General features: G+C 47.5%; 2 protein-coding genes and 1 long non-coding RNA gene across 3 annotated transcripts in view; 2 read left to right on the plus strand and 1 right to left on the minus strand.

The window, feature by feature from the left end:
• Window positions 1–595: 595 nt before the first annotated feature.
• On the plus strand, window positions 596–12,462 carry MYD88 (MYD88 innate immune signal transduction adaptor). Its single transcript, XM_053959961.1, has 5 exons — window positions 596–994; window positions 5,360–5,491; window positions 7,082–7,262; window positions 7,795–7,886; window positions 9,466–12,462. The coding sequence occupies exons 1-5, from the start codon at window positions 637–639 to the stop codon at window positions 9,618–9,620; spliced, it is 918 nt and encodes a 305-aa protein (XP_053815936.1). The 5' UTR covers window positions 596–636; the 3' UTR covers window positions 9,621–12,462.
• Window positions 12,463–13,728: 1,266 nt separating this feature from the next.
• On the minus strand, window positions 13,729–22,056 carry LOC128784525 (uncharacterized). The gene is made up of 2 exons (XR_008429516.1): window positions 21,978–22,056; window positions 13,729–17,613 (listed from the first exon to the last, which is right to left on the minus strand). It is a non-coding gene; the product is annotated as an uncharacterized LOC128784525 (long non-coding RNA).
• Window positions 21,864–25,706, plus strand: part of OXSR1 (oxidative stress responsive kinase 1) — a 95,025-nt gene continuing 91,182 nt past the window's right edge. The window contains exon 1 of the mRNA XM_053936167.1: window positions 21,864–22,404. Coding sequence (XP_053792142.1) covers window positions 22,335–22,404 — 70 coding nt within the window. The 5' untranslated portion in view covers window positions 21,864–22,334. The remainder of the gene's footprint in view (window positions 22,405–25,706) is intronic.

Genomic DNA, 25,706 nt, shown 5'->3' on the forward strand with positions numbered 1-25,706 from the left:
CCTGATGTCCAACCTTAGCGTACCCAGCAGAGTTTAAGACTCTGTCATCTTGCCCTATCATTTATTGCCTGGGAGAAGAGGCCAGCCCACAGCTGCCTACAACTTCGTGTCAGGAGGGAGTTTTAGAGAGAGATAATGTATCCCCCGGCTTCCTTTTCTCCAGATTAAACACCCTCAGCTCCTTCGGCCACTGCGTATAGGGCGTGTGCTTCAGACCATTCCCCAGCTCCATTCCCTTCTCCGGACCCGCTCCAGTCCCTGAATGCCGGACACAGCACTCGAGGTGGGACCTGTGTGTCCCACTGGAAGGGAGTGTTGTGGATGGGCTTTATCAGAGCTGGAACGGACTCCAGCAGAAAGAGTGGGAAGAGCCTGGGCTGCAGGAAACCACAAGTTTTACCCTGAGCTGGGTCATGCCAATAAGAGGAGACAGGTAAATTCTTGGAAGAGGGGCCCACCAAGGGCTGTTCAGGGAAGCATCACTGCCCTGCTCCTGCAGGCCCAGCTATCCCGAGGCCGAGCCGTGCGGCCCCGCTCGCCGGGGGAGGGCGGGCGGGCCGAGCCGGGGCGGCGCAGAGGCGGGGCGAGCCGCGAAGCGAAAGTGCCGGGAAGGGGAAGTTGGGAGCGCGGCCCGCCATGGCCACGGCCCCAGCGGACCCCATCGCCGGCCCCAGCCCCAGCCCCAGCCCCAGCCCCGTCCCGCCGGACCTGCACGCCGTGCCCATGGTAGCGCTCAACTACGGCGTCCGCCGCCGCCTCGGCCTCTACCTCAACCCGCGGGCGGCCGCGGCCGCGGACTGGACGGCGCTGGCGGAGGCGCTGGGCTGCAGCTTCCTGGAGATCCGGCGGCTGGAGAGGCTGCCCGACCCCACGGCCACGCTGCTGGAGGAATGGCCGGGACGCTGCCCCGGCGGGGCCACCGTGGGGCAGCTCCTCGCTGTGCTGCGCCGCTTGGGCCGCGACGATGTCCTGACGGACCTGGCCGGCAGCGTGGGTGAGGCGCTGGGAACGGGGAGAGCCGGGGAATCCCGGAGAACCTGGGGAATCCCTTCCTTGATGCCTGGTGGGGGGGGCGGGATGCTGTTCGTGTTGGTCTTTCTGTTCATATTGGTCCTTGCTCTTCGTGTTGGTCCTTGCTCCTCGTGTTGGTCTTTGCTGTTCGTGTCGCTCTTCGCTGCTCTGTCCGCGGAGGTGAGGTTAAGAAAAAATCCCTTTCGAGAAGAAAAGCCCTTTCCAGATGATGGAGTGACATCCTCTTTGTTGTCGGATGCTCCGAAGGCTGGAGCACCTGTGCTGTGGAGACAGGCTGAGAGAACTGGGGGTGTTCAGCCTGAACAAGAGAAGGCTCCGGGGAGACCTTAGAGCCCCTTCCAGCGCCCAAAGGGGGCTTATAAAAGGAGAGAGAGGGACTTGTTGCATGGGTAGAGGGTGATAATGGTTTTAAATTAAAAGAGAGATTTAGATTGGATATTAGATTAGCTGTTGGGAAGAAATTCTTCCCTGTGAGGATGCTGAGGCCCTGGCACAGGTTCCCAGAGAAGCTGTGGCTGCTCCATCCCTGGAAGTGTCCAAGGCCAGGTTGGAAGGGGCTTGGAGCAGCCTGGGATGGTGGAAGGTGTCCCTGCCCATGGCAGTGGGTGGAATGAGATGACCTGTAAGGTCCCTTCCAACCCAAACCAGTCAGTGATTCACAGAAGTCTCACCTGGCTTCCAGGAGCGACGTGTGCTGTGTTTCTGCTAACCATGAGCCCTGCAAAGTAACCTAAAGCCCTATCTTATCCCAAACCTTCAATTAAAAAGTTTCTGTGTGTCGAAAGATGCTCTTAGCCAGGTTAGCCAGGAGACAGTGGGAAAATGATGATGTCTGGGTATAGTGTGATAGGAAGATGTTTGTTGGGGGAGATGAGGGATATGTGGAACTGGATAATGTCAGGGAAAAAAATTCCATGCAAACTGAAAAAAATGAGGCAGGTCAATGAGAAGAATGAAGGTCCTTGTGCTGTTTGGATATCTTCTTCTTTTTGGGCTCTTTGTATTCTTTGTGGTCAGAGAAATTCAGAGGGAACCCAGCTATCATCAGAAGGGGAAATTTTTTGCCAAAGTATTTCCAAAGCCAGAGAATTCCCTGAAGGCCTGTGTTGTATAATAGAGCTTACTGAGTTAGCAAGGAGGAAGTAATAAATGTCACTTCCTGTTACTCGTGGAGATAAAGGAAGATGTAGAAATCCATCTCTGTTGAAAGCCTGACCAAAAAGCAATGGAGGACTTCCCTTTGGTCCTTGGTTCTTCCTACTTAAGATCACAGTCTGAAGGCCAGGTTTTGGGAAGGACAAAAGCATCAGTGTGCTTTGTGATCTGCTTATCAGAGGTTCCTAACAAATCTGGGGAGCTTCCAGCTGTGCAGGAGATCTGGGGCTTCACAAAAACCTTGGGATCACCCAGGCTGGTTCTGGCCCTGAGCTCAGGACCTGTCTGTCCCACTGGAAAGGAGAGTGGTGGATGGACTTTGTCAGAGCTGGAATAGACTCCAGCAGAAAGAGTGGGAAGAGCCTGGGCTGCAGGAAATCACAAGTTTTACCCAGAGCTGGGTCATGCTGATAAGAGGAGACAGGTAAATTCTTGGAAGAGGGGCCCACCAAGGGCTGTTCAACAGAAATACTCTCTGTGGCTCAGGAAATTCTTTAACTGTGAACAGTCCAAAAGATAGATTATAAAAATAGATTGTAGATTATATGTAAAAAATAGATTTTAGGGAAATGCATACATATATATATTAGGGAACTATCTCTGTAAGCTTTTTATTCTTATGTTCCCCCCTGGACACCTGGTTTTGTGCAGTGCTTGAGACAGGATGAAGCTTGGGGCCTGACCAGTGTGACTGTTCCTCTTTTATGATTTTTGGCTGAGAACTGCACTGAGAGGCTGTGACCTGTTGCTGGGAGCTCTTGCAGAAGTCAGAGATATTTACAAAGGTGGATATTTCCTTGGAATGGAAAGGAGAAAAAGGAAAAGTTTTCATGTACTCTTGTGCACGGTATTCCTGATGCCAGGAATCTTTGTGTATCACTGGAACTTCTTCAGTGGGATCCATCTCAGAATCAGAACATATCAGTATTGATGTCCCAGCAGCTTTGCTCTAACTGTGATCTTCCTCAGCAGTTTATTTCTCTGTAGAATAATCTTCAGGGAGGTGAATCTTTTTGCTTTGATACATTTGTGCTCTTTCCTGCTGAAACACAGTGATTTTTGTTTCTTCCCTGACCTGTTACAAAAGTGCTGCTTTCCTGCCTGACAGTTCCTGGATCTGTTTTCTCCGTGTTTTCATCATGCTGCAGATTTTGTGCTTTAGATTTTATGATTCTATTCTGTTTTTTTCCAATTCCTGTTTGACTGCCAGAGGCATATAAAGCCTAGTTAGGTGCTTGGTGGAGGAGGACAGCTTGGAGGAGTTTCACTTTATGGTCCCAAAGTCATCCCTGATCCTTGTTCACTCTCATTAACCTGTACAATCAGGTGCTGTTTCCAGCTGGGGACTGATCCATCCCAAATCAGAGGCAAGGAGTGAGGACTTAGAGCAAATACACTGAAAACTAACATTTCTGTATTGAGTACTGTGCAATGCTGTTAAATAATTGCCTCTTCTTGCCTATTCAGCAGTATTTTGGATTGTGAAACTGGCTCCCAAGGGAATCAAGGCACACTTGAGGTGGTGGCTGTGTGCCAGTCCTCCCTCTGAGACTGCTGAACCCGTTGGCAACTTCAAAGTGACTTTAATCATGATTTCAAAGATACTGACTTAGCTGACACACCTCATGCAACAGGCAGCTGGCAGAGAGGTGGGACCTGAGTTAGGGCTTTAGTGAGGAAAGATGTGAAATCTGAACCTTCTTGCTGGTAAAGAATGTGGCTGATTCTCCCCTCTGCAGGACTGGGGAGGCTGAGGGGAGGAGAAAGGCAGATTGGGAATGCCTCAGCCTCAGGAAAAGCTTTGATCAGATCTGAGCCTCATTAGATTGGAGATAATCCAGTAACAAGATGCAAAGCTGAGATAGAAGCAGGGATGGGGGCTCAAGCTGGGGCTCCTGCAGACCTGCTTGTGCCAGGTTGTGGTACAGGAGTACTCACTGGGCTCCCACCACCATCCTGCACTTCCAAGGGATCCTTTACTCTGCTCTTGCACCAGTCAGCTTTGCCTGCTCATCAGTACTGATTAACACTTGTTGGTTTGGTTTTTTTTAATTTTAAGTAAAAGCAGAGTCTCTATGGAGTTTCATCTTTTTCATAATTCCTGTTTTCAAATCTCCTTTTACTTTCAGTTCTTCTGTAATTACAGAGTAGCAGAGGCTGCAGAGTTTCTTGCTGGTTCTCCGAAGGCCTCACATTTAGATTTATGATTTATTTTTAAACCGAGATCTGTGCCCATCACTGACCTGATTGGGAAGTTCACAGCAGTGACTATGACAGGTCTTTGTCCTTCAGTTATCTCAAGGTGGGGTTCATGTCTACTCTGCTTGGGATAAGAGGATCCCTATTCCTGTTGCACAACATAAAAGCTGCTTCAGGGGCTCCTTAAAATTTTACATGGTCCTACTGTATGTGGTGAGTGTGGATAGTCACTGCCACCTGCAGCTGTCCTGGCTGGCAAAGGCTGGGGTGTGAATCAGCTCTTGTGTGTCTGCAGAGAATTGCTAAGGTTGGAAAAGACCTACAGGATCATTAACCCAGCACTGCCAAGGCCACCTCTAAACCCTGTCCCAAGGGCCACATCTATACATCTTTTAGATGCCTCCAGGGATGCTGACTCCACCACTGCCCTGGGCAGACTGTTCCAATGCCTGACCACCTTTCAGTGAAGAATTGTTCCCTAATATCCAATCTAAACCCCCCACCCCGGTGCATCTGGAGGCCATTTTGTCTTGTCTTATGTTTTTTTTACATGGGCAAAAAGACTGACACCATGAAAACCTCCCCAGCTATTTTGTGATTTCAAATATTCCAAAATGCAGAACAGTGAGAGCAGATAGCAGAGTTGGGACCTGCTCTGTACCTTATTCCTGGTATTAAAGATGTACTGGGACATAGTAGAGGTAAGGGGAGGAGGAAGAATAAAACAAGTAAAAGAAAGTACTTCTTAAAATATCAAGAGTGATTTTTGGGAATTAATTGCTAGAGGAGGTGATGAAGGCAGCATCAAGACGTTCAGAGAGAGGTGAGAGAAGTTCTACATACTGAAAAAACCTGACAGGAGGTTTCCCTCCAGCATCCCTGATCCATGAAATAGCTATTCCTGTTTTAATGAACTCCAGCAGTGTAAACCCACGTCACAGGAGCCTCTTGCCCTGGTTGTGTGTTTTTGCAGAGGAGGACTGTAAGAAGTACTTGCAGAGGAAGCAGGAAGAGGCCAACCAGCCTCTCCAAGTGCCAGCAGTGGACAGCAGCGTGCCGAAGACGTCGGAACTGATGGGCATCACCATCAAGGATGATCCATATGGTAAGAGCCCCTGCTTCCACCACAGCCTGATACCTCCTGTTGGAATCACCTTCCCCATGGGAAGTGCAGAAAAGCTGTTTGTTTTCATCATTCCCACAACTTTACATACCCCAGGCCAGAATGCTTTCTTCATTTTTCCTGATTGTTAGAGCAGAGAGGGAAAGCAACCCTGGGAAACACTTCACCCAGGAACAGGCTGGCACAGAGCCACTGGACACAGGTGGGAGAAGACTTCACAGAAATATGTCCCTTAGCCCAGCCTGGCCCAGAGCAGCAGCTGCTGAAAGCTCAAGGGGTTGGAGCCCAGGGGGAATGGTGTCAGAGGTGATTTCCCTGCCCTGTCTTTGGCAGGTGGAACCACCTTGAGTGAAAAAGGAAGTGGGTTTGAATAGGACTGGGTGTGCAGTGGGTGGAGAGAGGAAATGGGTTCTGTGTGTGTGCAGCCCTGCATGTGCAGCCAGGTGTGTGCACATGTGTGTGCTGGCCAATCTGACTTTGAGTGGCCACCTTTGCTGCATGTGTGGACTTCACTAACCATCCCCAAATGTCCACAGAGCAATATTCTGGTGTTTGTACATGGCAGCTTTGCCTGATGTGACCCCCAGGTTAGCATTGTGCCCCTGCAGCAGTGCCTTCAGTTTGACTGACCTGGCAGACATTCCCCTTCTGCCTCACTGGATGCTTCTTGGGCTGAATCTGCCTGCTGGGTTGATACTTTCCTCAGCAGCTTTTAGAGCCTGACCTATTTTTTCACTGTGGTAGGCTTTAACTGGCATAAAAAATTGAATATATCTGTAGTGACATCGATATGGAAAAAAACTAACACAGTTGGAAACTATCCAGCAGTACTAAGGCACTTAATTATGAGAAACATTGCCCTTAAAATGCAGCACTTTAGTATTTGGATAACTGTTAAATAAACAAGAGCTGCCAGCCATTAATGTAATTGGAAAACAGACCCATTAGGATATGACTTCAGGTACCCAGGTTTGACATCTTAGCCATAAAAATGACAGGTTCCAAATTTCAAGGTTCACCCCACAGCTCCGTTGACAGCAGATGGCAGGATATTGCTGAATGCTGTTTTGCTTGGGAAGTTTGAATCTCTGTGACCTGAACTAGGGAAAAAGGACCCAGAGCCACAAGGATATTATAGATATGAAACTCTCAGTGAAATCCCAGAGTGTCAGGGCTCTGATTTGCATCCCCTGGGGTACTCTGCTCCCTCCAGCTCCCCCCAGACTCCCTGTAGCTGGATGTTACTGCCTCCACAGATTTTGCCTGTCTGCACCTCAGCTCCTTTCCCTAACCCCTTCCAGGCAACATGGTTGTGTGTGAACAGCCTGGCCAGTGAAAGCAGCCAGGGCACTGATGAGTGTTACCTCCTGCCAGCCCTGTTAAGGACAGGAGTCTGGGCTGAAGGGCAGCTCATCTAATAAAAGGCTAAATTACCTTTGCAAGTTTGGCCAGAGCTTTTCTGTCAGACTCATGATTCTCTGAGTTAAAGTCTGTGGGAGCTCTTGAAAGTTCACTACAGGAGTGAACTTCATTTATAGTAGAAGATGACAGCTACATTTTTAATGGTTTCAGGGAGTGGAACAGAGATATTCGATGCCTTCATCTGCTACTGTCAGAAAGACCTCCAGTTTGTCCAGGAGATGATCAGGGAGCTGGAGCAGACAGAGTTCAAACTGAAGCTCTGTGTATTTGATCGGGATGTCTTGCCAGGAGCCTGCGTGTGGTCCATCAGCGGAGAACTTATAGAGAGGAGGTAAGTGAACCGTGGCTGTTGGGGCCAGCTGTGAGTGTAGTGGAACATCACATTCATTTTACAGTGATGTCTGCAGCGTGGTGCCAGTGAAACAGCAAAAATCCACAAGAATGTCTTAATGGGGTTTGCTTTATGCTCTTGGCTCAAGGAGGACGATTCAGGCTTTCCCCAGTGTGTCACTTCATTGTGTTCATGAGGAAGGTGCCACTGTGGTGATGCTGCTTATGTTCAATTGCTTTTCTTTGCCTTGTGCGTCATATAAAGACACAGGATCACATAAAGGTTGCACAGACAGTCTGGACTTCACTGTTTCCTCATTTTTTGGTACATAAGTGTATATCTGTAATCAAGTTTTTCTGTGTAACATCACTATGTGTCTGTCAGTTGTTCCTGCTCTGCAGTTAATTCCTGCTGGAACACAGACAGGTCCTTCTCCACTGGAGCAATTCAGAGCAGTACATGCTTCTGCTTGTGGGAATGAAAACCATCTCATTTGACATTTTATTTTTCTCCCCCCCTGTTTAATCTCCAGGTGTCGAAGGATGGTGGTTGTTGTTTCAGATGACTACCTGGAAAGCGACGAATGTGATTTCCAGACAAAATTTGCTCTTAGTCTTTCCCCAGGTAAGATCACACCAATATCCCATTTACAGCTGCACATAATCCTTTTATTATAGTGACATCTAAACCCTCAGCTGAGGTCAGTGGGCGCTGTACCACTAGAACTAACAGAGGCTTCATAATCTGGTTGTGCAGGCAGGGGCTTGGGCTGAGTCCCTTGCCCTGCTTTTTACCTTCCCCACGAGCAAGAAGCTGTCTGTGCTGCACTGCTCCAGCTGTCAGTGGGATAATGCTGCCTGCTCCAGAAATGTCAGAGCTGCATGTCAGGCTTGTGAAGGGCTTCCAGATCCACAGGAAAAATTGCTGCTAAAGAGACAAGTAGTATAATAAATCCAGGATGTGAGTAAAGCTTGGAATTAGGTGACAACTAATGAACATGCAGATTTCAAGTTCAGGCTAAGTGGGGCTCTGAGTAACCTGGTCTAGAAGGTGTCCCTGCCCATAGCAGGGGGGTTGGAACTGGATGATCTTCAGGGCCTCTTCCAACCCAACCCATTCCATTTTACGATTCTTGCAGGGATCCTTGAGTATTGTGGATAGGTAAACAAAATATGGAATGAATGTTCAACTTAGGCTGGTAAATTTTTTACATATTTTGTTCTGAATTGAAAAGCCACCAATTTACTTTTGCCAAGTCTGTTGTGATTGCTCTTTTCTAGCCAGTAGTCATTCTACAGTTGTCTGTGTTGCTGGGGAGTAAGTGCAGCCCAGCCTAATAGTATGGAGGCTATGTAGAACTGGGAAGAGTATCTGGATATAAAGCCTCTTTTCTAGATCAGGCATCTGACATGCCTTTATAAAGGACATGCCAGAGGTTAGACTGGAAGCTGGTGGCAGAGACAGAAATTCACTTCATCTTCCTTGACACACTGATTTCACATGATACCAATTAATCCACTGAACACTCCCAGGACTTTGTACAGACCCCAGTCATCAAGATTTGTAGAAAAGTCCTTTTAGTTCTTCACCAGTTTTTTTGTGGGCATCACACCTTCCATTAGAACAGGAAAAGAAGTTCCATCTGCATGGCATGCCCTGAGCTCTGCCAGTGAGAACGCAGGTGGAAGTAACAGACTTAGAGAAGTCACAGCTTTTCCTGTTTGTTTGGGGTGTTAGCAATGCACAAAAGGGTTTGGTGGCAGGCTCTGGGAGCTCCATGGATTACTCCAGCATCTGCTGCAGTTATGAAATCTTGGTTATTTGCCTCATCCTGGTCTCAGTGTCATCACTTGTGCTGGGCACAGTGCAGGTGGTGGCAGGTGGAGAGCTACAAGGGGAGAAGCTGCTCTGTAGAAGAGCTGCTCCTTCAAGCAGCAGCAGTCACAGGGAGGGTGCTTTCACCTCATGGTGTCTCAAAACCAGCAGTCCATGTTAGCAGGGGGATTCATTGGGGAACATCTGCAGCCTGGGTAAATCAGGACTCAGAGACTTGCTCTCCAGAGTGAGAGCTGGTTGCAATATAATCAGATGATGCTCAATCAGGAGCACACCTGGATGTTGTGATGTGCCTGCTGTGGGGAGGGAATGGATGTGGGCTCTGCCTGTGGCTCTGTGTAACCCTCTCTGTGTGGCCTCTCTTTAGGTGCTCGTCACAAACGGCTGATTCCGGTCAAGTACAAATCCATGAAGAACGAGTTTCCAAGTATCTTACGGTTCATTACCATTTGTGACTACACCAATCCTTGCACCAAAAAATGGTTCTGGACGAGACTGGCAAAATCCCTCATGCTGCCCTGATGCAAAGTCCTGAGAGCTGGGTGCTCTTGTAACCTGTCCTGGCTGTGCCTTCGGACCAGGGGTGTCCTTGACACAGGCTCTTCCACCACTTCAGAACCTGGATCCTTGCTTGGATCCTGAGATTGGGAACAAAGAACTCTCTCCAGCACTTCTTCACAGCTATGAGGGGAAATAAAGCAACTGTGTGGGTGTTCCGGGTTAAGTCAGTGAGCAGCAGCATCCAGCATTTATTGAGTAGTCACTTTCACTAAAAATACTGAAAATACACATCTAAAGAGTGTCTGATACAGGAAGATTCTGTTGTAAGAATTAGCAAGACCTCAGAGCCTCAAACTGCAGGTTTTGTCAGTGTTTTAAAGCTACAGTAACATCGAGGCTTGTGGGAGATTTACCATATTGGACCGGTCTGTATCTATTCAGGTCACGTTTGATTCAGTGACCTTATACCAGCATTTAATATTCCCAGATATTACTAAATTTTTACTTCTCCTTCGGGAGAAATTCAGAGTCTTAAAATACATCTTTTCAGTGACAGTCCTTACTGCACAAATCAGGGGCTGCTGTTGCTCGTTGACTTGACCAAGGTCTGCACATCCGTGGGTCCAGATCTGAAATTCTTTCACTTCTAAAAACCTTCCAAAACACAGCAGCTTTTGGGATGCCTCAAAGGCACAGGGCTAAACACTGAATAAGGAGTGTATTAAATTGACATTTGGGCTGTTTAAAATATGGAAGCAAATGTTACATTAACAGGAAAGAGCCTAATTTAATTAACTGCCACAATAATTACTGTATTTCTGTGACTAAGGCTCGGAGCAATGTCGAGACTGCTCTGCTTGTTAGACTTGGCCTTGAATCCTGCCTGTGACTACTGGATCTCATCAGTGCTCCAGGGTGGAGGTCAGGAGTTCTACCCAAAGGAGTGTTTAAAGCAATCCATTGGTGTATTAAACAGATTTACAGTAAATATTGACTTTTTGAATTGGGGAAGAGATGAATCTTGTTTATGTGTCTGGAGTTGCTTGAACTCTGCCCCTTTGTTCATTACTTCAGCCACTGACTAATGTTGATTTTACAGCTTAATGTTTTACTAGTTTACCTTTTTAAGGTTGCATCTGGATGTGATTTTATTTTTTCAATTTTAGCTTTGTTTTAAAGCATTACCAGGACTGAGACAGAAATGGGCTCCTGCCCCCTCCCTCACACTCCCTGCCAGTGAATGAACCCTTAGCAGGGATGCTGCCAAATCCTGTCCAGGTGCTGCTGCTGGTTCCTCCCGGCTGACAGCAGCAGCCCTTGACCTGAGCATGGTGAAGCTCATTCACGCACATCATGTTGGCAGCAGGAGCCATTTTTGGATAGACCCAGGAGCTGGGTGTTTCTTCTGCAACAGTAACTGCTGCCATCGGGCCAAGGTGACATTTGCACCTTCCTGTCTTGCTAGAACAAGTGAGAAGTCTGTGGGCACGGGAGGAGGAAAAGTTAAGCTGATGAGGGGTTTCTGAATAGTTTGTTTTATTGCCTTGGGGCCTCTCCTGCAGAAGTGGAGACAGCTGCTTGCCTCGGGCTTTCTGCATAATCGTTAAATGTTAATTACAGAAGAGGTTCAGGAGGCTGCTTGATCCCCAGGCGCTCCGGGGGCTCAGTGAATTCTCATACTCTGGAGAGCCTATAAACATCAATTATGGGTCATTACTCGCAGGACCGAACCAGATTCCTCCTGTCTGGAGAGCTGGAAGGGCTCTGGTGGCTCGTTCAGGGGAGCTGAGGCAGAGGAGCCTGTGCTGTGGACGCTAGAGGGAGGCCATGGCCCACGCTGCACCCTGCGAGGGAATGCGGGTGGGATGGGGAGACACGGCCGGGATGGGCCAGCACGGCACTGACATGGAAAAACCACAAGTGGGTTCTCCTCCTCTTCCCCTTGCTCCCTCTTCTGAGCAAGGTACACCAAAACCAGCGAGAATTTTGGCAGCTTGAACCTTGTGCGGTGTCTTCAGAGTCCTGATGGTTTGGGACTTGGTGTGTTGTATATGATGGGAAAGTAACAGCAGGAAAAATGATGAGGTTTGTAGTAGATGATTTGGTGATCACCCAACAGGGAAAGTGCTGGTTCTGGAAGGGAAAGCAAACAGAGGAGCTGAATTTCTAAATTTTTTGAGTTCAAATAGATAAATGCCATGTTCCAGTTAGTGGTGAAAGATGTTGGGATCTTGTTACCACCCTGCTTGTGGTGCCCTGGCCCTTCTCTCTGCTTGGCTTGGATGCTGGGAAGGTCTTACTGTTATGAGGCTGTTGCTTTATTACAAGTTACTATTTATGTTATAGGCTAAAATAATTATTTTGGGATAAAGAAACATAAAATATGCTTTAAATATGTATCTTTTTCTACGTAAACCCCAGAGTTTATGCACTTCTGACACTTTCATATCTGCATTGTCACAATAACTTGAAGTGTGACATTTTAAATGGTGCAGAATGTAGTTGTTGTGAACCATTTGCCCATTTCAGTGGCATTTTGGGTGCTCCTCCCCTCTTTCATGTTCAGTGGAAGGTGGAAATTTTTGGACATCTTTAAAAAAGGGATTTATAAAATTGTGATGTTACAGGGTTTATTTTGTTTCTGTCCCTCATTGAAAGTGTCTTAGTTGAATCTGTTAGTGCCAAATCATTTATTTTTATATACAGACGTATATATTTATAATAATTTTGTGTCCTGATACAAAGGGGGAAAGCATGTGTTTTTATAGGCATTCTGAAAATAGACAATGTTTCTGTTTTTCTCCTCAAAAATCCAAACTTTTGCTACTTCTGAAAACCTTTTAAAATAAAGGATGAAAATCCAGCAGGCTGAATCTGCTTTCTGGGTATAGAAGAACAAAACTGTGTCTCAAAATGAATTTTAAGTGAGGAATGATATGGGGTAGTTATTTTCTTTTCATGTTTTGGTTAAGTAACTTCATCAGAGGGGATGATTGGCTGTGCCTGGGAGAGAGAGAAATAGAGTTACGTCCTGCCAGGAGAAAAATGTATCAAGGAATTATACTTCAGACATGTGGTTCCTCTCCAGGTCTCATTTTTTGTTTAGTGATCTGTGTTGCCATCCTGGATTTCTTCAGCCCTGGTGCCCATCAGGCTGGAGGGGATGGAGCCAGGGCTCTGTTGGGATGCTGCTCCTGGTCCACACCCTTTCTGGAGGCCCCAGCAGGGATTATGACAAGGCAGCCATCCGGGGGATTCTGCCAGTTTTATTTCCTTTGGCTTGCAGTCAGTCCAAGCCAGGGAAGTAACTCAGAAACCCAGCAGCTGTCAGGCCAAGGCCCTGCACAGGAGAAGATGAAGGATCACTGCATCACAGAAGTGAAGGAATTCCTGGAGGTCGAGGCCGAGCTGCTCTTCCCCATGGGAGGGGCCATACCCTAAGCCACTTGCAGGGCCATATAAAGCATATGAAGTCGTGTCTCTGCTATGGCTACTATGAACATATGGACAGCAGTATGGAAACCATCCCTGCATGGATTATTCTAGATGGAAACTGCTGGCAAGAGCAGCCTGCCAGGAGGGTCCCATTCCCTGGAAGTGCTGGTATCCCATCACTCCCAGTGCAGCTTTACACACTGCCCTGTTCTGTGGTTTGGAGCAGTTAATGATTCTTGCCTGTTTTTGAGCCTGAACTCCGATTCAGGGGGGTTGAGGAGTCCAGCAGCAGTGGCTCTTTTCCAGCTCTCATTCCCCTTGTGCTGAAGAACTATTCCCAGTCCTCTGTTTTACTTTGGTGGAAGAATGTTGGTGCCATTTCTTCATTTACTGGAGGACAGCATTCACCTGGTGAAACTGCTGCAGAATGTTCTCAGCTTCAGAAAGAAAGGGTGAGAGGTCAAGTATTGACCTCACTGGATCAAATTCCATCCTTCATTTTCACCAATGTGTCAAGAGTTGTGTTACCATGGGGGAGGCACTGCTTGGTCCAGAGGGCACATTTACAGGAATAAAATTAGCATAGGGAAGAAAGAGTAATTATGCATAAAAAATAGCTGGAAAAATGTTACTTGAGCATCCTGGAAACAGATTTTAATAAGGCAATAAAAACCAAACCCCACAAGGTTCACACTGCTGGGAAACACGCTCATAGAATTTATTAAAGAGCACCTCTGTCACACCATTTGGGGCTTTACAACATGTGCTGTGTACAAATATTTTGCTAAAGGTAATTTTCTCTAGGTGTTACAACCATTTTCGTATCCCCACTAGGACTTCGAGATGACTTTGAACCCAACCCAACCTCTTGATCAGCACTATCAAGCCCAGCCCTGGAAAAACTTGTTTATTTTGCAACAAAATCTGCAGTCAGGGGACTGAATAGTGTTGTACTCACTCTGGGGCTGTGTTGTGCTGTGAAAGGTTAATTAATTGAAGCTGTGTTTAAGTCTTAAGCAGTTCCAAAGTCTGATTTACTAACAATGCATTTTCTGTTCTGCAGCAGAACCCAGCTTAGCAGTGCCTTTCCCTCATCCTGTTCCCATTATAAAGCTGCTCATGCCATGGCAGAGGTTGGGGCTGTCCTTGCCCATCCTGATCCTTCCATCTCAGCTGGGTAGATTGTTTCCACAAAGGCAGGGGATGCATCCCTGCACTTCAGAGCATGAAGGCTGCATCAACTGCTCGTGGAGTTTCTCCTGCCTCACAGCCAGTGGAGGGGTTTTGATTCCCATTTTCCCAATTCCTAGTCTTGCTTAGGGTAGGTTTTGGCAGGGCTGGACTGGAAGGATGAAATGAACGTATCTTAACTATGGCTTTCTATAAAAGGTTGCTTGGAACTTTTTCCTCCTGTTTCCACACACTTTCCCACTGCCTTGGAGAGCAGGATAATGTGCAGTGTGTCCAGCTGAGCCCAAGGACAGCACAGCTGTTCCATCCTGTGCTTCCAAGCCTCCTCTTCCCAGCAAATACAGAGAACCCCCAGTGAGGAGGCAGGTGGCAGATGGCTGGGAGCACAGAGGCACTGGGAGGAAAATGCCAGTGTTTTCTCAACAGTCCAAACCATCCCTGACCAGACAGATTTTGCTCTCAGTCCTTCCATGCATTCCCACAAGGGAAGAGTAAAGCAGTGTCTGGTTGGGTGCCAGCCTCCAGGGAAAGATGCACTCGGTCCTGCTGGCTCCTCAGGGGAGTGGCTGCTTATTCACCTGTGCCAAGAGAGCAGGAGGGCTTTGCAGAGCAGGCAGTGGGTGATATGATGCAGGACCACGAGGAGAACCCTTGCTTCAAGCCCAGTGAGAACATGGAGGCTCAATGCTACCAATCTTCTGTGGTTTCTTAATGAAATCAAAGTCATGAGGTGATAAAATAGGTCTTTATCTACTGTTTAGGATGCTAGTCAGGAATTCATGGGCAATATGTTCAGGCAAATGTGGGGTTACCATGAAGTGAAATTTCACAAAGTTTTTGCAGCATTTTTCTGGCTCTGATCTTCAGCTGTGCCCACCTTCTGTCTGTATCAGCAGAATGAGATGTATGAGCTGCAAGACCTGAGGTGTTTAACTGCTCATGTGCCATTTCTGAGGCTGGTGCCTCAGAAACAAATACCATAACTCAGGAGGGGGAAAACTGGGAAAGCAAACCTGGAGTTCCCATGTGCTCTTCCCTGTCCCACTGGGGCCATGGTAGAGCCTCCAGTTGGCTTTACAGCAACATTTTCAAAAGTATTCAGAAATCTGGGTGACAAATTTAAAACTACTGAATCATGAAAGATTTAGTGTTTGATTTTTGGTAGCACTTGACAGAGACCCACCCAGTGAAATATACAGGGAAATGAGATTTCAAGTGCTTTGAGCCAAGGAATAAACTGGACATTGGCCTTAAAATATCACTGTCTCAGTATCTCTAAAACCTTGCACAGGTATGTAAAGACCATAATTTTTCAATATCAGTAAAGGGCTTTTGAGATCTTTAGAAAGATAGAGAAGCATCACATTTTTTACTTTAAATCTATTTAGTCTTAAAATTAATATTCCCTGCTTTTCCTAACAGTTATTCTCTAGACTCCGTGGTGCCCTCACCTCTCTTCTAGCACTGCACCTGGCATCTGCTCAGCTGTGTTGTGTTTTTGAGCATCAGGAGTGGAAGCTTTTCAGCTTCCCTCTCAGAATCTCGCCTCATCAGCATGCTGCTCTTGGCAGACGGGCTTGTCTTCAGCTCCAAGACATGCATATTGATCAGTCATTTCCTTTTGTTACCTTGTATCCTGCCATCGATTTTAATTGTTCCCTACCGAAGAGGAAGCATTCAGTACACGTACAATTACCAACGACAAATTTTTTTCTTTCCACACCTTTTGCCAGGCATTGCCTGCGCTCAGCTCTCCAGAGCTGTGGATCTCTCTCCCTCTCAGCAAGCAGCAATCTGTACAAATCATGCAGCAGTCAATTTGTGTCTATTAAATAAATTTCTGATTCTCTGTGACAGCTTTCCCTGCTGCATGATTTCACACTTCAGCAGTTTGTTTCTGAGGTGCCACGTGGGTTTTTTTCTTTTTTGAAGGGGTGGTGGTGATAATCCATTTTGTTTGCAGATACCTTCCTCATGTCTTCCCAGATCCTCTTTCCTGCTGCTGTCCTTAAGGGACTTGTACAGCTTCAAATGACTACTAGTGAGTCTCCTCTTGTGGCTCTGCATCAGCCCACAGGGCTGTTCCTGGGCTGTTCCCTGGAGTTTCCTGCTGCTGAAGTAGAACAGCTTCTCCAAGACAAAGCTGCAGCTTGGTCCTGTACCTCCCACCCCTATGGTGCAAAATACCAAAGCTGGGAACTGCTGTGATTCATTAATTCCTCTCCTTCTTCTTTCCAGATACCTTCTGAAATTGTTCCCATCTTTTAAAAACATTCCTGCACTCTCAGAGGGATTTCAGTACAAATATTATCTGAAGGCCTTGTGTGGAAGGACCTTGGTCCCCTCCCACTGTCTCTCTGATTCTAGGTTTTCCTTTAGATACACAAAAAGGATCCTATTTTTAGCAGCTAGCAGTCAATGGCACAGGAATTCATGAGTAGGGAGGAAAGGATGTGAACTATCCAAATATATATTTTTTAAATGAGATCTCTTTGCATTCCTATCACCACAGTAATAAGCCATGAGTCACTGTTACAGTGAACTATTAGACCATTATTGTAAACTCATGTCACTAGAATCTGCTAATGTGAACCATAAACCTTGCCTGCTCTCCGCTTTGCTGGGTTTGAGAAGATATTGGCCATTTATAAGGATAAGGACAGTATTTCCTCACAAATTTTATTCTCAGATGGCAAGAAATGAATGGCATCTTATTCAATCCTATCTTTCTCTTCCTAGGGTTTCTTTTCTCATTGCCTTTTAAGAGAACTCCTCTTACTTCACTGTAACATTACAAAAGAAGTTTTATTTGATTTCTTCCAAGTCTGCCAGCTGTAAATTGGATCCAAGCACTCCCATCTGAGAGAATATCCATGCTGTACCACCTGGGAGCACCTCCAAAAGCTGCTTTCTGTACTCAGTCCTGCCATGGCTAACCCTCCCTGCCACTTGCTGTGGCAGCAGACAAGTCCCATGTGTCCCCAGGTACTTCAATCTCCTGAGGGTCTGTCAAGGATTATGCCCAGACTGAGTTTTTTCCAGAAGAGTTTTGCTGAATTATAATATGTCAAAATGGTCTTAAATACAAACAGTGTATTTCAGTCCTTGGCCACCCTTCGTCAGCTGCAGAAGGGTCAGGCCAGATGTATCCACTTGTCCTTCAGGGTCTGGCTGCTTCCACCAGGCTTATTTTGCACTTTCAGGAACCAGGGAAAAAGCTCTGAAACACATTCTCATCCCTGTCCTGGTCAGCTGCTTAGAAAATGCTTTATGATGGAGATTTACCCTCCACAGAAGAGGGTGGTGGGAAAACCTTTCTGTTCTCAGAAGCTGTGACATTCCCAGGGTGAAGAGAGGTACAGGCATGTGAAGTGTCTTTCACTGGCTTCTGTAAAGACAAAGAAGTATTAAGACAGCATCATTGTAAACCAGAGCAGAGCAAGGGCTGATTATTAAATGGTGGTTCAGGTATGTGCTAATCAAGATCTTGTTATAATTATTTCTCAAGCCCAGCATTGATTTTAGATTAGATTGGAAGGAGGCGGCAAAGCTTTAATTTGTTACAGAGAGGGTTAAATGGCTTTCAACTTATATACTAAAAAAAAAAAAAAAAAAAAAAAATCATAAACTTAGAAGAAACGAGTAAGAAAAAAAAAACTTGTCTTGGAGATAAACTCTTTTCTTGTTTCCTGAAGCTTAAAATCTGGGGGATATTTTCAGTGAAGGAAGTTAGAGAGCAGCACAGAGTTTCTGTTGAGAGGCAGGGTGCTGGGATGAGAAGTGTGTTTGCAGAGCAAAAGCTGGTTTCAGTAAACACCCTGTGAGAACCAGAATTCACCTGTTAAAACTGGGCCTTCAGCTACTTGACTTCAAAGTGACCTCAGAGCTGAATTTAAAATGGCTCTGTGATGGGGTGGAGATACAGGGTAGCACACGAGATCACTTAGGAAAACCTGCTGGTGTGGTTTAGACTGGAATTTAGTTTGTGGTTTGAAAACAACTATTATTAAAAGCTTGCTCCAGTTGGAGGGTTTGAAATCACTGCTCCTTCCTCTACTGCAGGGTCTTCACATCATTTCTCCAAAGCAAAGCTGCCAGCAGAAACCCCTGGAGATCAAGTACAGTGCCTGCCTTTGTTTGTTGGAGAGGAAACTGCCTTGTACTTAGTTAAGTAATCAGCTGCAGTTTGATAGAGTAAGGTCCCTTCAATAAACCTGGAAGTGTTTCCATGAAGAGAGAACAGCAGGCAAATTCTGCAGTGGAACAAGGTCAGGCATTCTGCTGGAGGACATGGGCTTGTCCAGCTCCGAAGGCAATAAAACAGGCATTGATGGGCTTCCCTCAGCCCAGGCCTGTACCAGGCAGCTCCACAGGCACATTAACTGCCATTGTTTGCACCAGCCCTGGGGACCGCTGCACTTACACACAGAGGTTTATGGTGCCTTAAAGAGCCTTAAACCATAAACACGGCAACAAACGCCACGGCCCGAACACCGCTGAACTGTGACAACAAATGTCTCTGCATGGCTGTGCTGAAAGAGCAACTTTGGCTTAAACTCTGACAAGAAGGAAATTACATATCTGAGAGGCTACATGACTAGAAAGATGAAATCTGCAGGACAGATTTCAATACACAAACTGGAGTTTAAATTAGTTTTCTGTGAGCCAGGCATAAATGAAGTTAGTTTATGTTCACAGTTGTGATGATGATCATAGAATCATAAAATAGTTTGGGTTGGAAGGGACCTTTAAAGGACATCCAGCCCAACCTCTCTGCAATGACCAAGGACACCTTCAACCAGACCAGGTTGTTCAGAGCCCCATCCAACCTGACCTTTAATATTTTGCAGGAACAGGGCATCACCACCTCTCTGGGCAGCCTGTGCCAGTGCCTCACCACCCTTATGATAAAAAACTTCTTTCTGATATCTCATCCAAACTGGCAGCCCTTCAGTTTAAAGCCATTGCCCCTGTGCTAATAATGCAACAGGCCCTGCTAAAAAGCTTGTTCCCTTTTTTCTTACAGCAGAGCTGCTCCAGCATCTTTGTGGTCTCCTCTGGATTCGCTCCAACAGCTCCATGTCCTTCCTGTGCTGGGACCCTGGAGCTGGATGCAGCTCTGCAGGTGGGGTCCCACCAGACTGCAGCAGAGGGGCAGAATCACCTTCCTTGACCTGCTGGGAAAACCCATCAAGGTTCCAGGTACTAAAGGTAGCAATGCCTGTGTGCTGAGCATCAAAAACCAACCTGGGTATTAAACATCATTTTTACAATATTACATGGATGGAAAAACCAAGCTAAGAGCTGGACAGTGCCAGGAAGTTTCACTGAAACAATAAGTAATTGGCCCAGAAAGGCAGGAAACCATGTGCCTTACGAGAAGGGGAGCATTTTGTGTGAGCATGCCTTGTGTGCCTGGTGTGCCAAGGCTTTGGCAGTGGAACACCAGCCCCGGGATATCAGTGACATGCAGGAGCCAGGAGAAAGCCTCCATTCTGCTGTAGAATTGATGGAGGAGGAGGGCCCTGCCTGCCCTGATCCATGGTGTTTTACTGGAAGTCAAAAAAATGCAGGAAATCCAGCTCTGATTTTTTTTTTTTTTTTCCCCTCAGGGATTTTTTTTTCTCAGGCTGCAGCCTTTCCACCTGAAAGACATCTGAAGTTTTTCCACTTCTCAGTCTCCCCTAAAGCCCAGTCCAGATTGGAGGTGGATACAGCAGGAAGCTGCTTTTCCACTTCATATTTCCACTAAAATTTCTTGTTATTACAAAAGAGCACTGGATTCAGCAGCACCACTTCACAGCCCTTTTATAAACAGAGGCATTGCCTCTGCCCTGAGGAGCTCACAGCCTACATGAGACAGGCAAAATTCAGCAAATCAGGAAAAAGAGGATGAACAGAACTGATGAAAGAAGAGAAGGTGCTGCTTGGAGGTCTGAAGCTGGCTAAGGAATAAAAGCTTTTTGGAATCCAGCTCCATGTTTTCATCCCTCAGCAGATTCAGGTTGGAACAACCCACTAAATGAATGAGTGCAACAGCAATTTCTGACTTTTAAGACTCAAAATGCTGAGTTCATTAAAAAAAATAATGCCAAATTTATGAGACCTGGAGACTATTAGTCAATGAGAGATCTGGGTTTTAAAATATGGAAATGCATTTTTCATGGCAGAACTGGAAAACTAAAATGTAGCCCTCATCTCTCTATGCTCACGTGGCCACTAGTGATCTTGCCAGTGAACATTTTAAATTTTAATTTTGATCAAAGCTTGTGGTTATTCTTAAAGAACAAGGCACATTGTGGACCTAATCCTACCCCAGTGGTCTAAAGCAGTAAAGAGTTTTAGTATTGCCTTCAGGGAGAGGGTTTTCAGTCCAGAATAAGAGAATCCAAAAGATGGTTCTGAATTTAAAAACATGTGGTAAAATTAAGTGTATAAGCCTCTTTTTGTAGTTGGTGCCTGGCTCAGATCCATTTTTACCATGCTGTTAGCTATCAGAAATACGACACTGGCTACCCGGGTGCCTGCTCTGGGGTAAAACCTGTTTTTAATTGCTATATAAACTCCTTCTATAACATGGTTAAAAGATCACAGAGACGGTTCCGAGCAGCAATTAAGGCATATTTAGCAAATATTAAAAATGGCTCAGCAGGGGAATGTTTAACACAGACAAGCAGGAAAACAAACAGCTTTTCAGTCGGAGGTTCTGCCTTATGACAGAGCTGTGGAGTGCCTGTACAGCAGCGAGCGAGACGGGGCTGTGGGGCTTTTGCAAAGACAAAAAAGAGTAAAGGAAGGAGCTGGTGTCCTGCTTTAGAGCACGAGTGAAAGCACTGCGGTCAGACCATGCCTTTGGCAGTGGCCCTCCACAAAGCCTGGTTCACCAGAGGCATCTCAGGAATTTGTCCTAATAAACTAAAAATACATGTAAGTGATGTTCTTTGACCCACAGAAGGGCCTGACATCAAGCCACAAGAACAGTGATCAGCAAAGGATAAAACGTGATTGCCAGATTCCAAGTCGGTTCTCCTGATAGTTACGGTCTTGCATTGCAATAGTGAGATGCTATTTTATCTCTTTTCATGTTAGGGAAAGCAAATAATCCTCAAACTACAAACCATTTAACTGTATATATATTAGAGAGCAACATCAGCCTTCGTGAGTGCATGGTGCCACTCAGCCTGGTATTCCTCACTCTTAAATTTCAATTTCTTTTCCTCGATCACCACCAGAGTGCATCCAGATAAAAAAGCCCCGGGTGTGGAGCGTTAAACCATAGGATGAGCATGCAGGACATCTCCATGAGAGCGTCGGACATATCCACGAACGCTGGAACTGCAGCGTAGAGCAGAGAATTGCCCATCCTCGGGGGCTGCGAGCATACCAGGCCTCCTGATCCCTCACACCCACACACTATTTTTAAACACGGAATGTGCATCCCTGCAGCGCCCGGGCCGGGCCCCGCTCCTGCCCGCAGGCTCCGGATCCCCTCACGGCATGAGCGGGGCCCGGCCCCTCGGGCACAGGGACCCGGGAAACGCCAGCACATGATTGACAGCCGCTCGACCAATAGGAGCAGCGGGTCCGGCAGCGGGCAGCCAATCGTTGCCCTCGCTGCTCTTAAAACGGCACCCGCTCCCGCCCTGTGCCTGAGGGCGGGGACGATGTTCCCAGCCGCCATCTTGTGTGTGGCATCCCCGCCCTTCCCTTAGGGGCTCCTCCTCCGTCCTTCGCTTTGCAGTCATCCCTTACCGGCCCGTTCCCTGAGGCCGGTGGTGATAACCGAGAAGACCGTGGCGTAGTCGCCTTCTGGCGGCGGGCGGGGTGTCGCCACGCCACGCTCAAGATGGCGGCGGGCGGCGCCCCGCCGTGGCGGGCGGGGCGCACGCGGGTGACGTTAGCGCTCCGGGCATGGGCAGGTGCAGGAGGTGGCGGTGGCCGGAGTTGGGCCGGCGGTAGCGGCGGGAGAGGAGGAGGCGGAGGAGGAGGGGGCTCGGACTCGGCCGTGGTTCGGGGACAGCCGGGACACCGCAGCGCCTCCTCTCCGCTCCCTCGCCCCTCGGGGACGCTCCCCCTCGCGGCGCGGAGGGCGGCGGGCGCGGCGCGGCCATGGCCGAGGAGCCCAGCGCGCTGCCCTGGTCCATCAACAAGGATGACTACGAGCTGCAGGAGGTCATCGGTGAGCGGTCATTGGGGTTTGGGGAGGTACAGGGTGCCCCTCAGATGTGGGGTTGTGAGCCCGCTGAGGGAAGCGGGGGTCCGATCCCCCTCGGCTGAGGGGGATCCTGTCACACACCGCGCAAAGGACTGGGACTGTGAGGCTTCCCCCTCCCTCAGCCATGTGAGGGTGTGAGAGGGTCCGTTCCCCCACGCTGTGTGAAGGTCTGGGGGACCCCTCAGCTGAGGGGGGTGTCTGTCCCCCCACTCTGAGGGGTGTGAGGGTTTGGGGTGCCCCTCAGCTGGAAGGGTCCCGTCGCACACACCCCGTCACGGACTGGGACTGTGTGACCACCCCCCACTCCTCCAGCCACGTATGTAGGAAGGATGTGAGAGGATCTGTCCCCCCGCCTTGCGGGGTTCTCTGAGGGGTGTGAGGGTCTGTGGGACCCCTCTGCTGAGGCTGCTGCCCCTCCTCATCTGTGTGTGGGGCCCACGGGAGGGGATGTGGGTCTGCCCCATCCCAGGAGAGGATTGTGGTGGTCGCGGGGATGCCCCCCTGGCAGGGGGGGCTCCTCCCTGGCCTCCGCTCGCTCCCTGGGCAGGGTCTGTGTCTCCTGGTGTCGGCGTGAGTGGGACGGGATCCGCTTTGGGGGGCTTTGCTTCCCATCACGGTGTGGTCTGGGATGTGCTGGGCTTGAGGTGGTCGGCGGGAGTGAACTCCAGAGCTTGCGTGGACTCTCTCCTTCCAGGGCAGCCCGGTTCATTCTGGGGCGATCACACCTCTCAGCAGTTTCGGAGCCCCGCGCTGCTTTGGTCCCTGCACGGAGGGTTTGGTAGAGCTGCCGAACGAGCCTTTTACCCTGGGATTTTGCTGCTGCCGTGCGTTTTCATTCATTGTCTTCAGCTCGAGGCCCCAGTCCTTGCTCTCTCTATTAAATTATTTTTTTCCCCCTTCTTCACTCTCTCTTGGTGTTAAACTGCCCAGTTACCAAAGGCCTCCCGCTGTACTGATTTATTGGCTGTCTCGACCATTTTGTCGGGGTGTGTTTGAGGGATATATTGCTCTAGGGCGAGTGTGTGACACATCAGAGGTGGTGCCACAGGTGACTCTAAGGTCGGTGCCTCCCGTCTAGCCCTCCAGAGACTCGGAATGAAGCAGGAGAGTGGCAGGGCAGGCTCCCGGCCAAAGGGTTTTAGGAAGGAGATTAATTCTTTGGGTAATCTTTGTGGAGTGCTTTTATTTGGAGTTTTTTGGATGACGTAGGACTGTCATGCCCAGGCTTTCCACTCTGCCTCGTGGGGAGGCTTGTTTTCTGTTGAGGGTGGGCGAGTTTGTGAAAATGCTGTTTTAAGAGATTAAATTCTTAGCATTGTTTAAAAGTAGGAAGGAACTAAAGCTGTGGAGAGGGGGAAATCCTTCTGGAAATCCCTTTTGCTCTGTGGGATCAGGCTTTGTCCTCTCCCTCTGCTCAGAGGGAGCAGCAGTGCTTTAGGAAGGAGACCAACTCCCTGTAAAGACAGGGAAGATGTAATCCTACAGACCAACCCTTTAAATCTCTGGAAAATGTGCCCTGGGGAGGAGGATGTTCAGCCTCCCTGAGGAGCAGGAGATACAGGTGTGGGGAGGAAGGGGGAGAACATGCCACCAGTTTCCTGGGGAAAGAGAACTGAATTTTTCATAGGAAATCCTTCCTTTTCTTTTGAGAGCCTGCAAAGGGGTGTGTTTTGGTGGCAAAAGCAAGGATTTGGACCTGAGTAATCAAGGAGCGAATATCTCTTTGTAGCTGGGGAGCGGGGTGGGCTGGAACAAAAGGGAATGTAAATACACTTCTGCTCTTGGGAGAACTTGCTGCTGGAGACACACATCCCACAGCCTCGGAGTACTTGGAGACACACAGAGATGTGTTGTCTCGTGTTAACTGACAGATCTTGGGGAGAAATCTGGAAAAAGTGTTTAATTTCTTCTTTATCTTTTCCCTGTCCCTCTGCAAACTGAATTTCTGGATGTCGCCTGCTCACTGAAAGGTTGTGTTGGCATTTTGGCATGTGATGGAGTGTACACTGAGATGTGTATATTGCAAACATATGGTTTCTCTTTTTAACTTTCCTGTCCCCTGCCCCCCCTTTACTCGTTTCAAACACTGCTGTGTCTGCCAGCGGCCTGGATGGAGATGTGACGCAAGTTTCCTAGCACGTATATGATTTGTGGGACAAAATGTCACTGTGTTAACTGAGCTGGACTGCCTTGCCTCCTGCTTCATGTCTCCTGTAAACCTCAAGGGTTTTTTGGTTGGTTTTTTTTTTTTTTTTTTTTTTTTTTAGCTCTCTTTATAATTGAAGAGCTGTAAAGGTTCTTCAGCACGGAAGAGATGAACCTTGCACCGGTGCTTTTAAAGGATTTAACTTGTTTCCTGATGAAAAAAAAAACAAAACATTAGTCTTAAAATTCAGAGTAAATTTTGAGATTACCAGCTCAGCTGTTTTTTGGAATAATGGAAATGCGTTTGTAGTCCAGTTCTTTAATTTGTACTTGTACTTTAATTTGTTTTTGCCTGAAAATAGCCATATGTAGCTTTTATTGGATGTGGATGGTTCCATACCACTCAAGTGCAGGAATAGAAAAAGCAAGTTTCCTACCTGCAAAGAGAACCTCTACTGTAAAAGTGCTCCCCTGATTCTGGCTAATACAATATATAAATAAAAAAGGATTACTCAGCACTGGGGATGACTCATGCCATTATAAAGGTGTGGATTAAAATCCATGTTGATTATGCTTGGTTAATGTTAATAACTGCTGAGTAGCCTCCTTAGGCTTAAATAACTTCTGGTACACTGAATCAAGGAACTTCGATCAGATGAGAACCTGTTTTCATTTTTAAAAAAGGATAAAATGCAGGTGGGGTAGAGGAAGCAATTTAAAAAGCATTTCAGTGAAATGTACCCCCAGAGTAGCAGGAGTTCTGCGGGTGAATAGGGCCTTTGGAGATGCTGCAATTTAGAATATAGTCTGTGCACAGAATATAGTCTGTGCCGTGGTTTTGAAGGTAGTTGATCTTCTGAGCATGGATTGCATATAAATTACTGCAGTCTTCTTTTTGAAGCCTGAAAAAAATTCGACCTCATGCTGCTTGTGCTGATCAGATACTCACACATTCAGGTTCCCCTGGATCTCATAGTTCCTCTTGGAAATGCTGGTAGCAGGAGTGAAGTTGCTTGGAACTGGGTCATTCTCCTTTTGCTACTTTTTTGGAAAGATTAGAGCCCTGCTGACTGTGGATGTTTGATTTAGGAGCATCCCCTTTGCTACAAACAGCCCATGCC

Source organism: Vidua chalybeata, chromosome 1 (genome assembly GCF_026979565.1).
Source record: "Vidua chalybeata isolate OUT-0048 chromosome 1, bVidCha1 merged haplotype, whole genome shotgun sequence".
Lineage (NCBI taxonomy): Eukaryota > Metazoa > Chordata > Aves > Passeriformes > Viduidae > Vidua > Vidua chalybeata.

What these genes read in the sequence shown, in the direction of transcription:
- MYD88 (XM_053959961.1), top strand. Translation starts at nt 637, where the DNA reads ATGGCCACGGCCCCAGCGGACCCCATCGCCGGCCCCAGCCCCAGCCCC. An exon ending in CATCAAGGATGATCCATATG is followed by an intron (nt 5,492 to 7,081) that starts GTAAGAGCCCCT and finishes TAATGGTTTCAG; the next exon opens with GGAGTGGAACAGAGATATTC. An exon ending in GGAGAACTTATAGAGAGGAG is followed by an intron (nt 7,263 to 7,794) that starts GTAAGTGAACCG and finishes TTTAATCTCCAG; the next exon opens with GTGTCGAAGGATGGTGGTTG.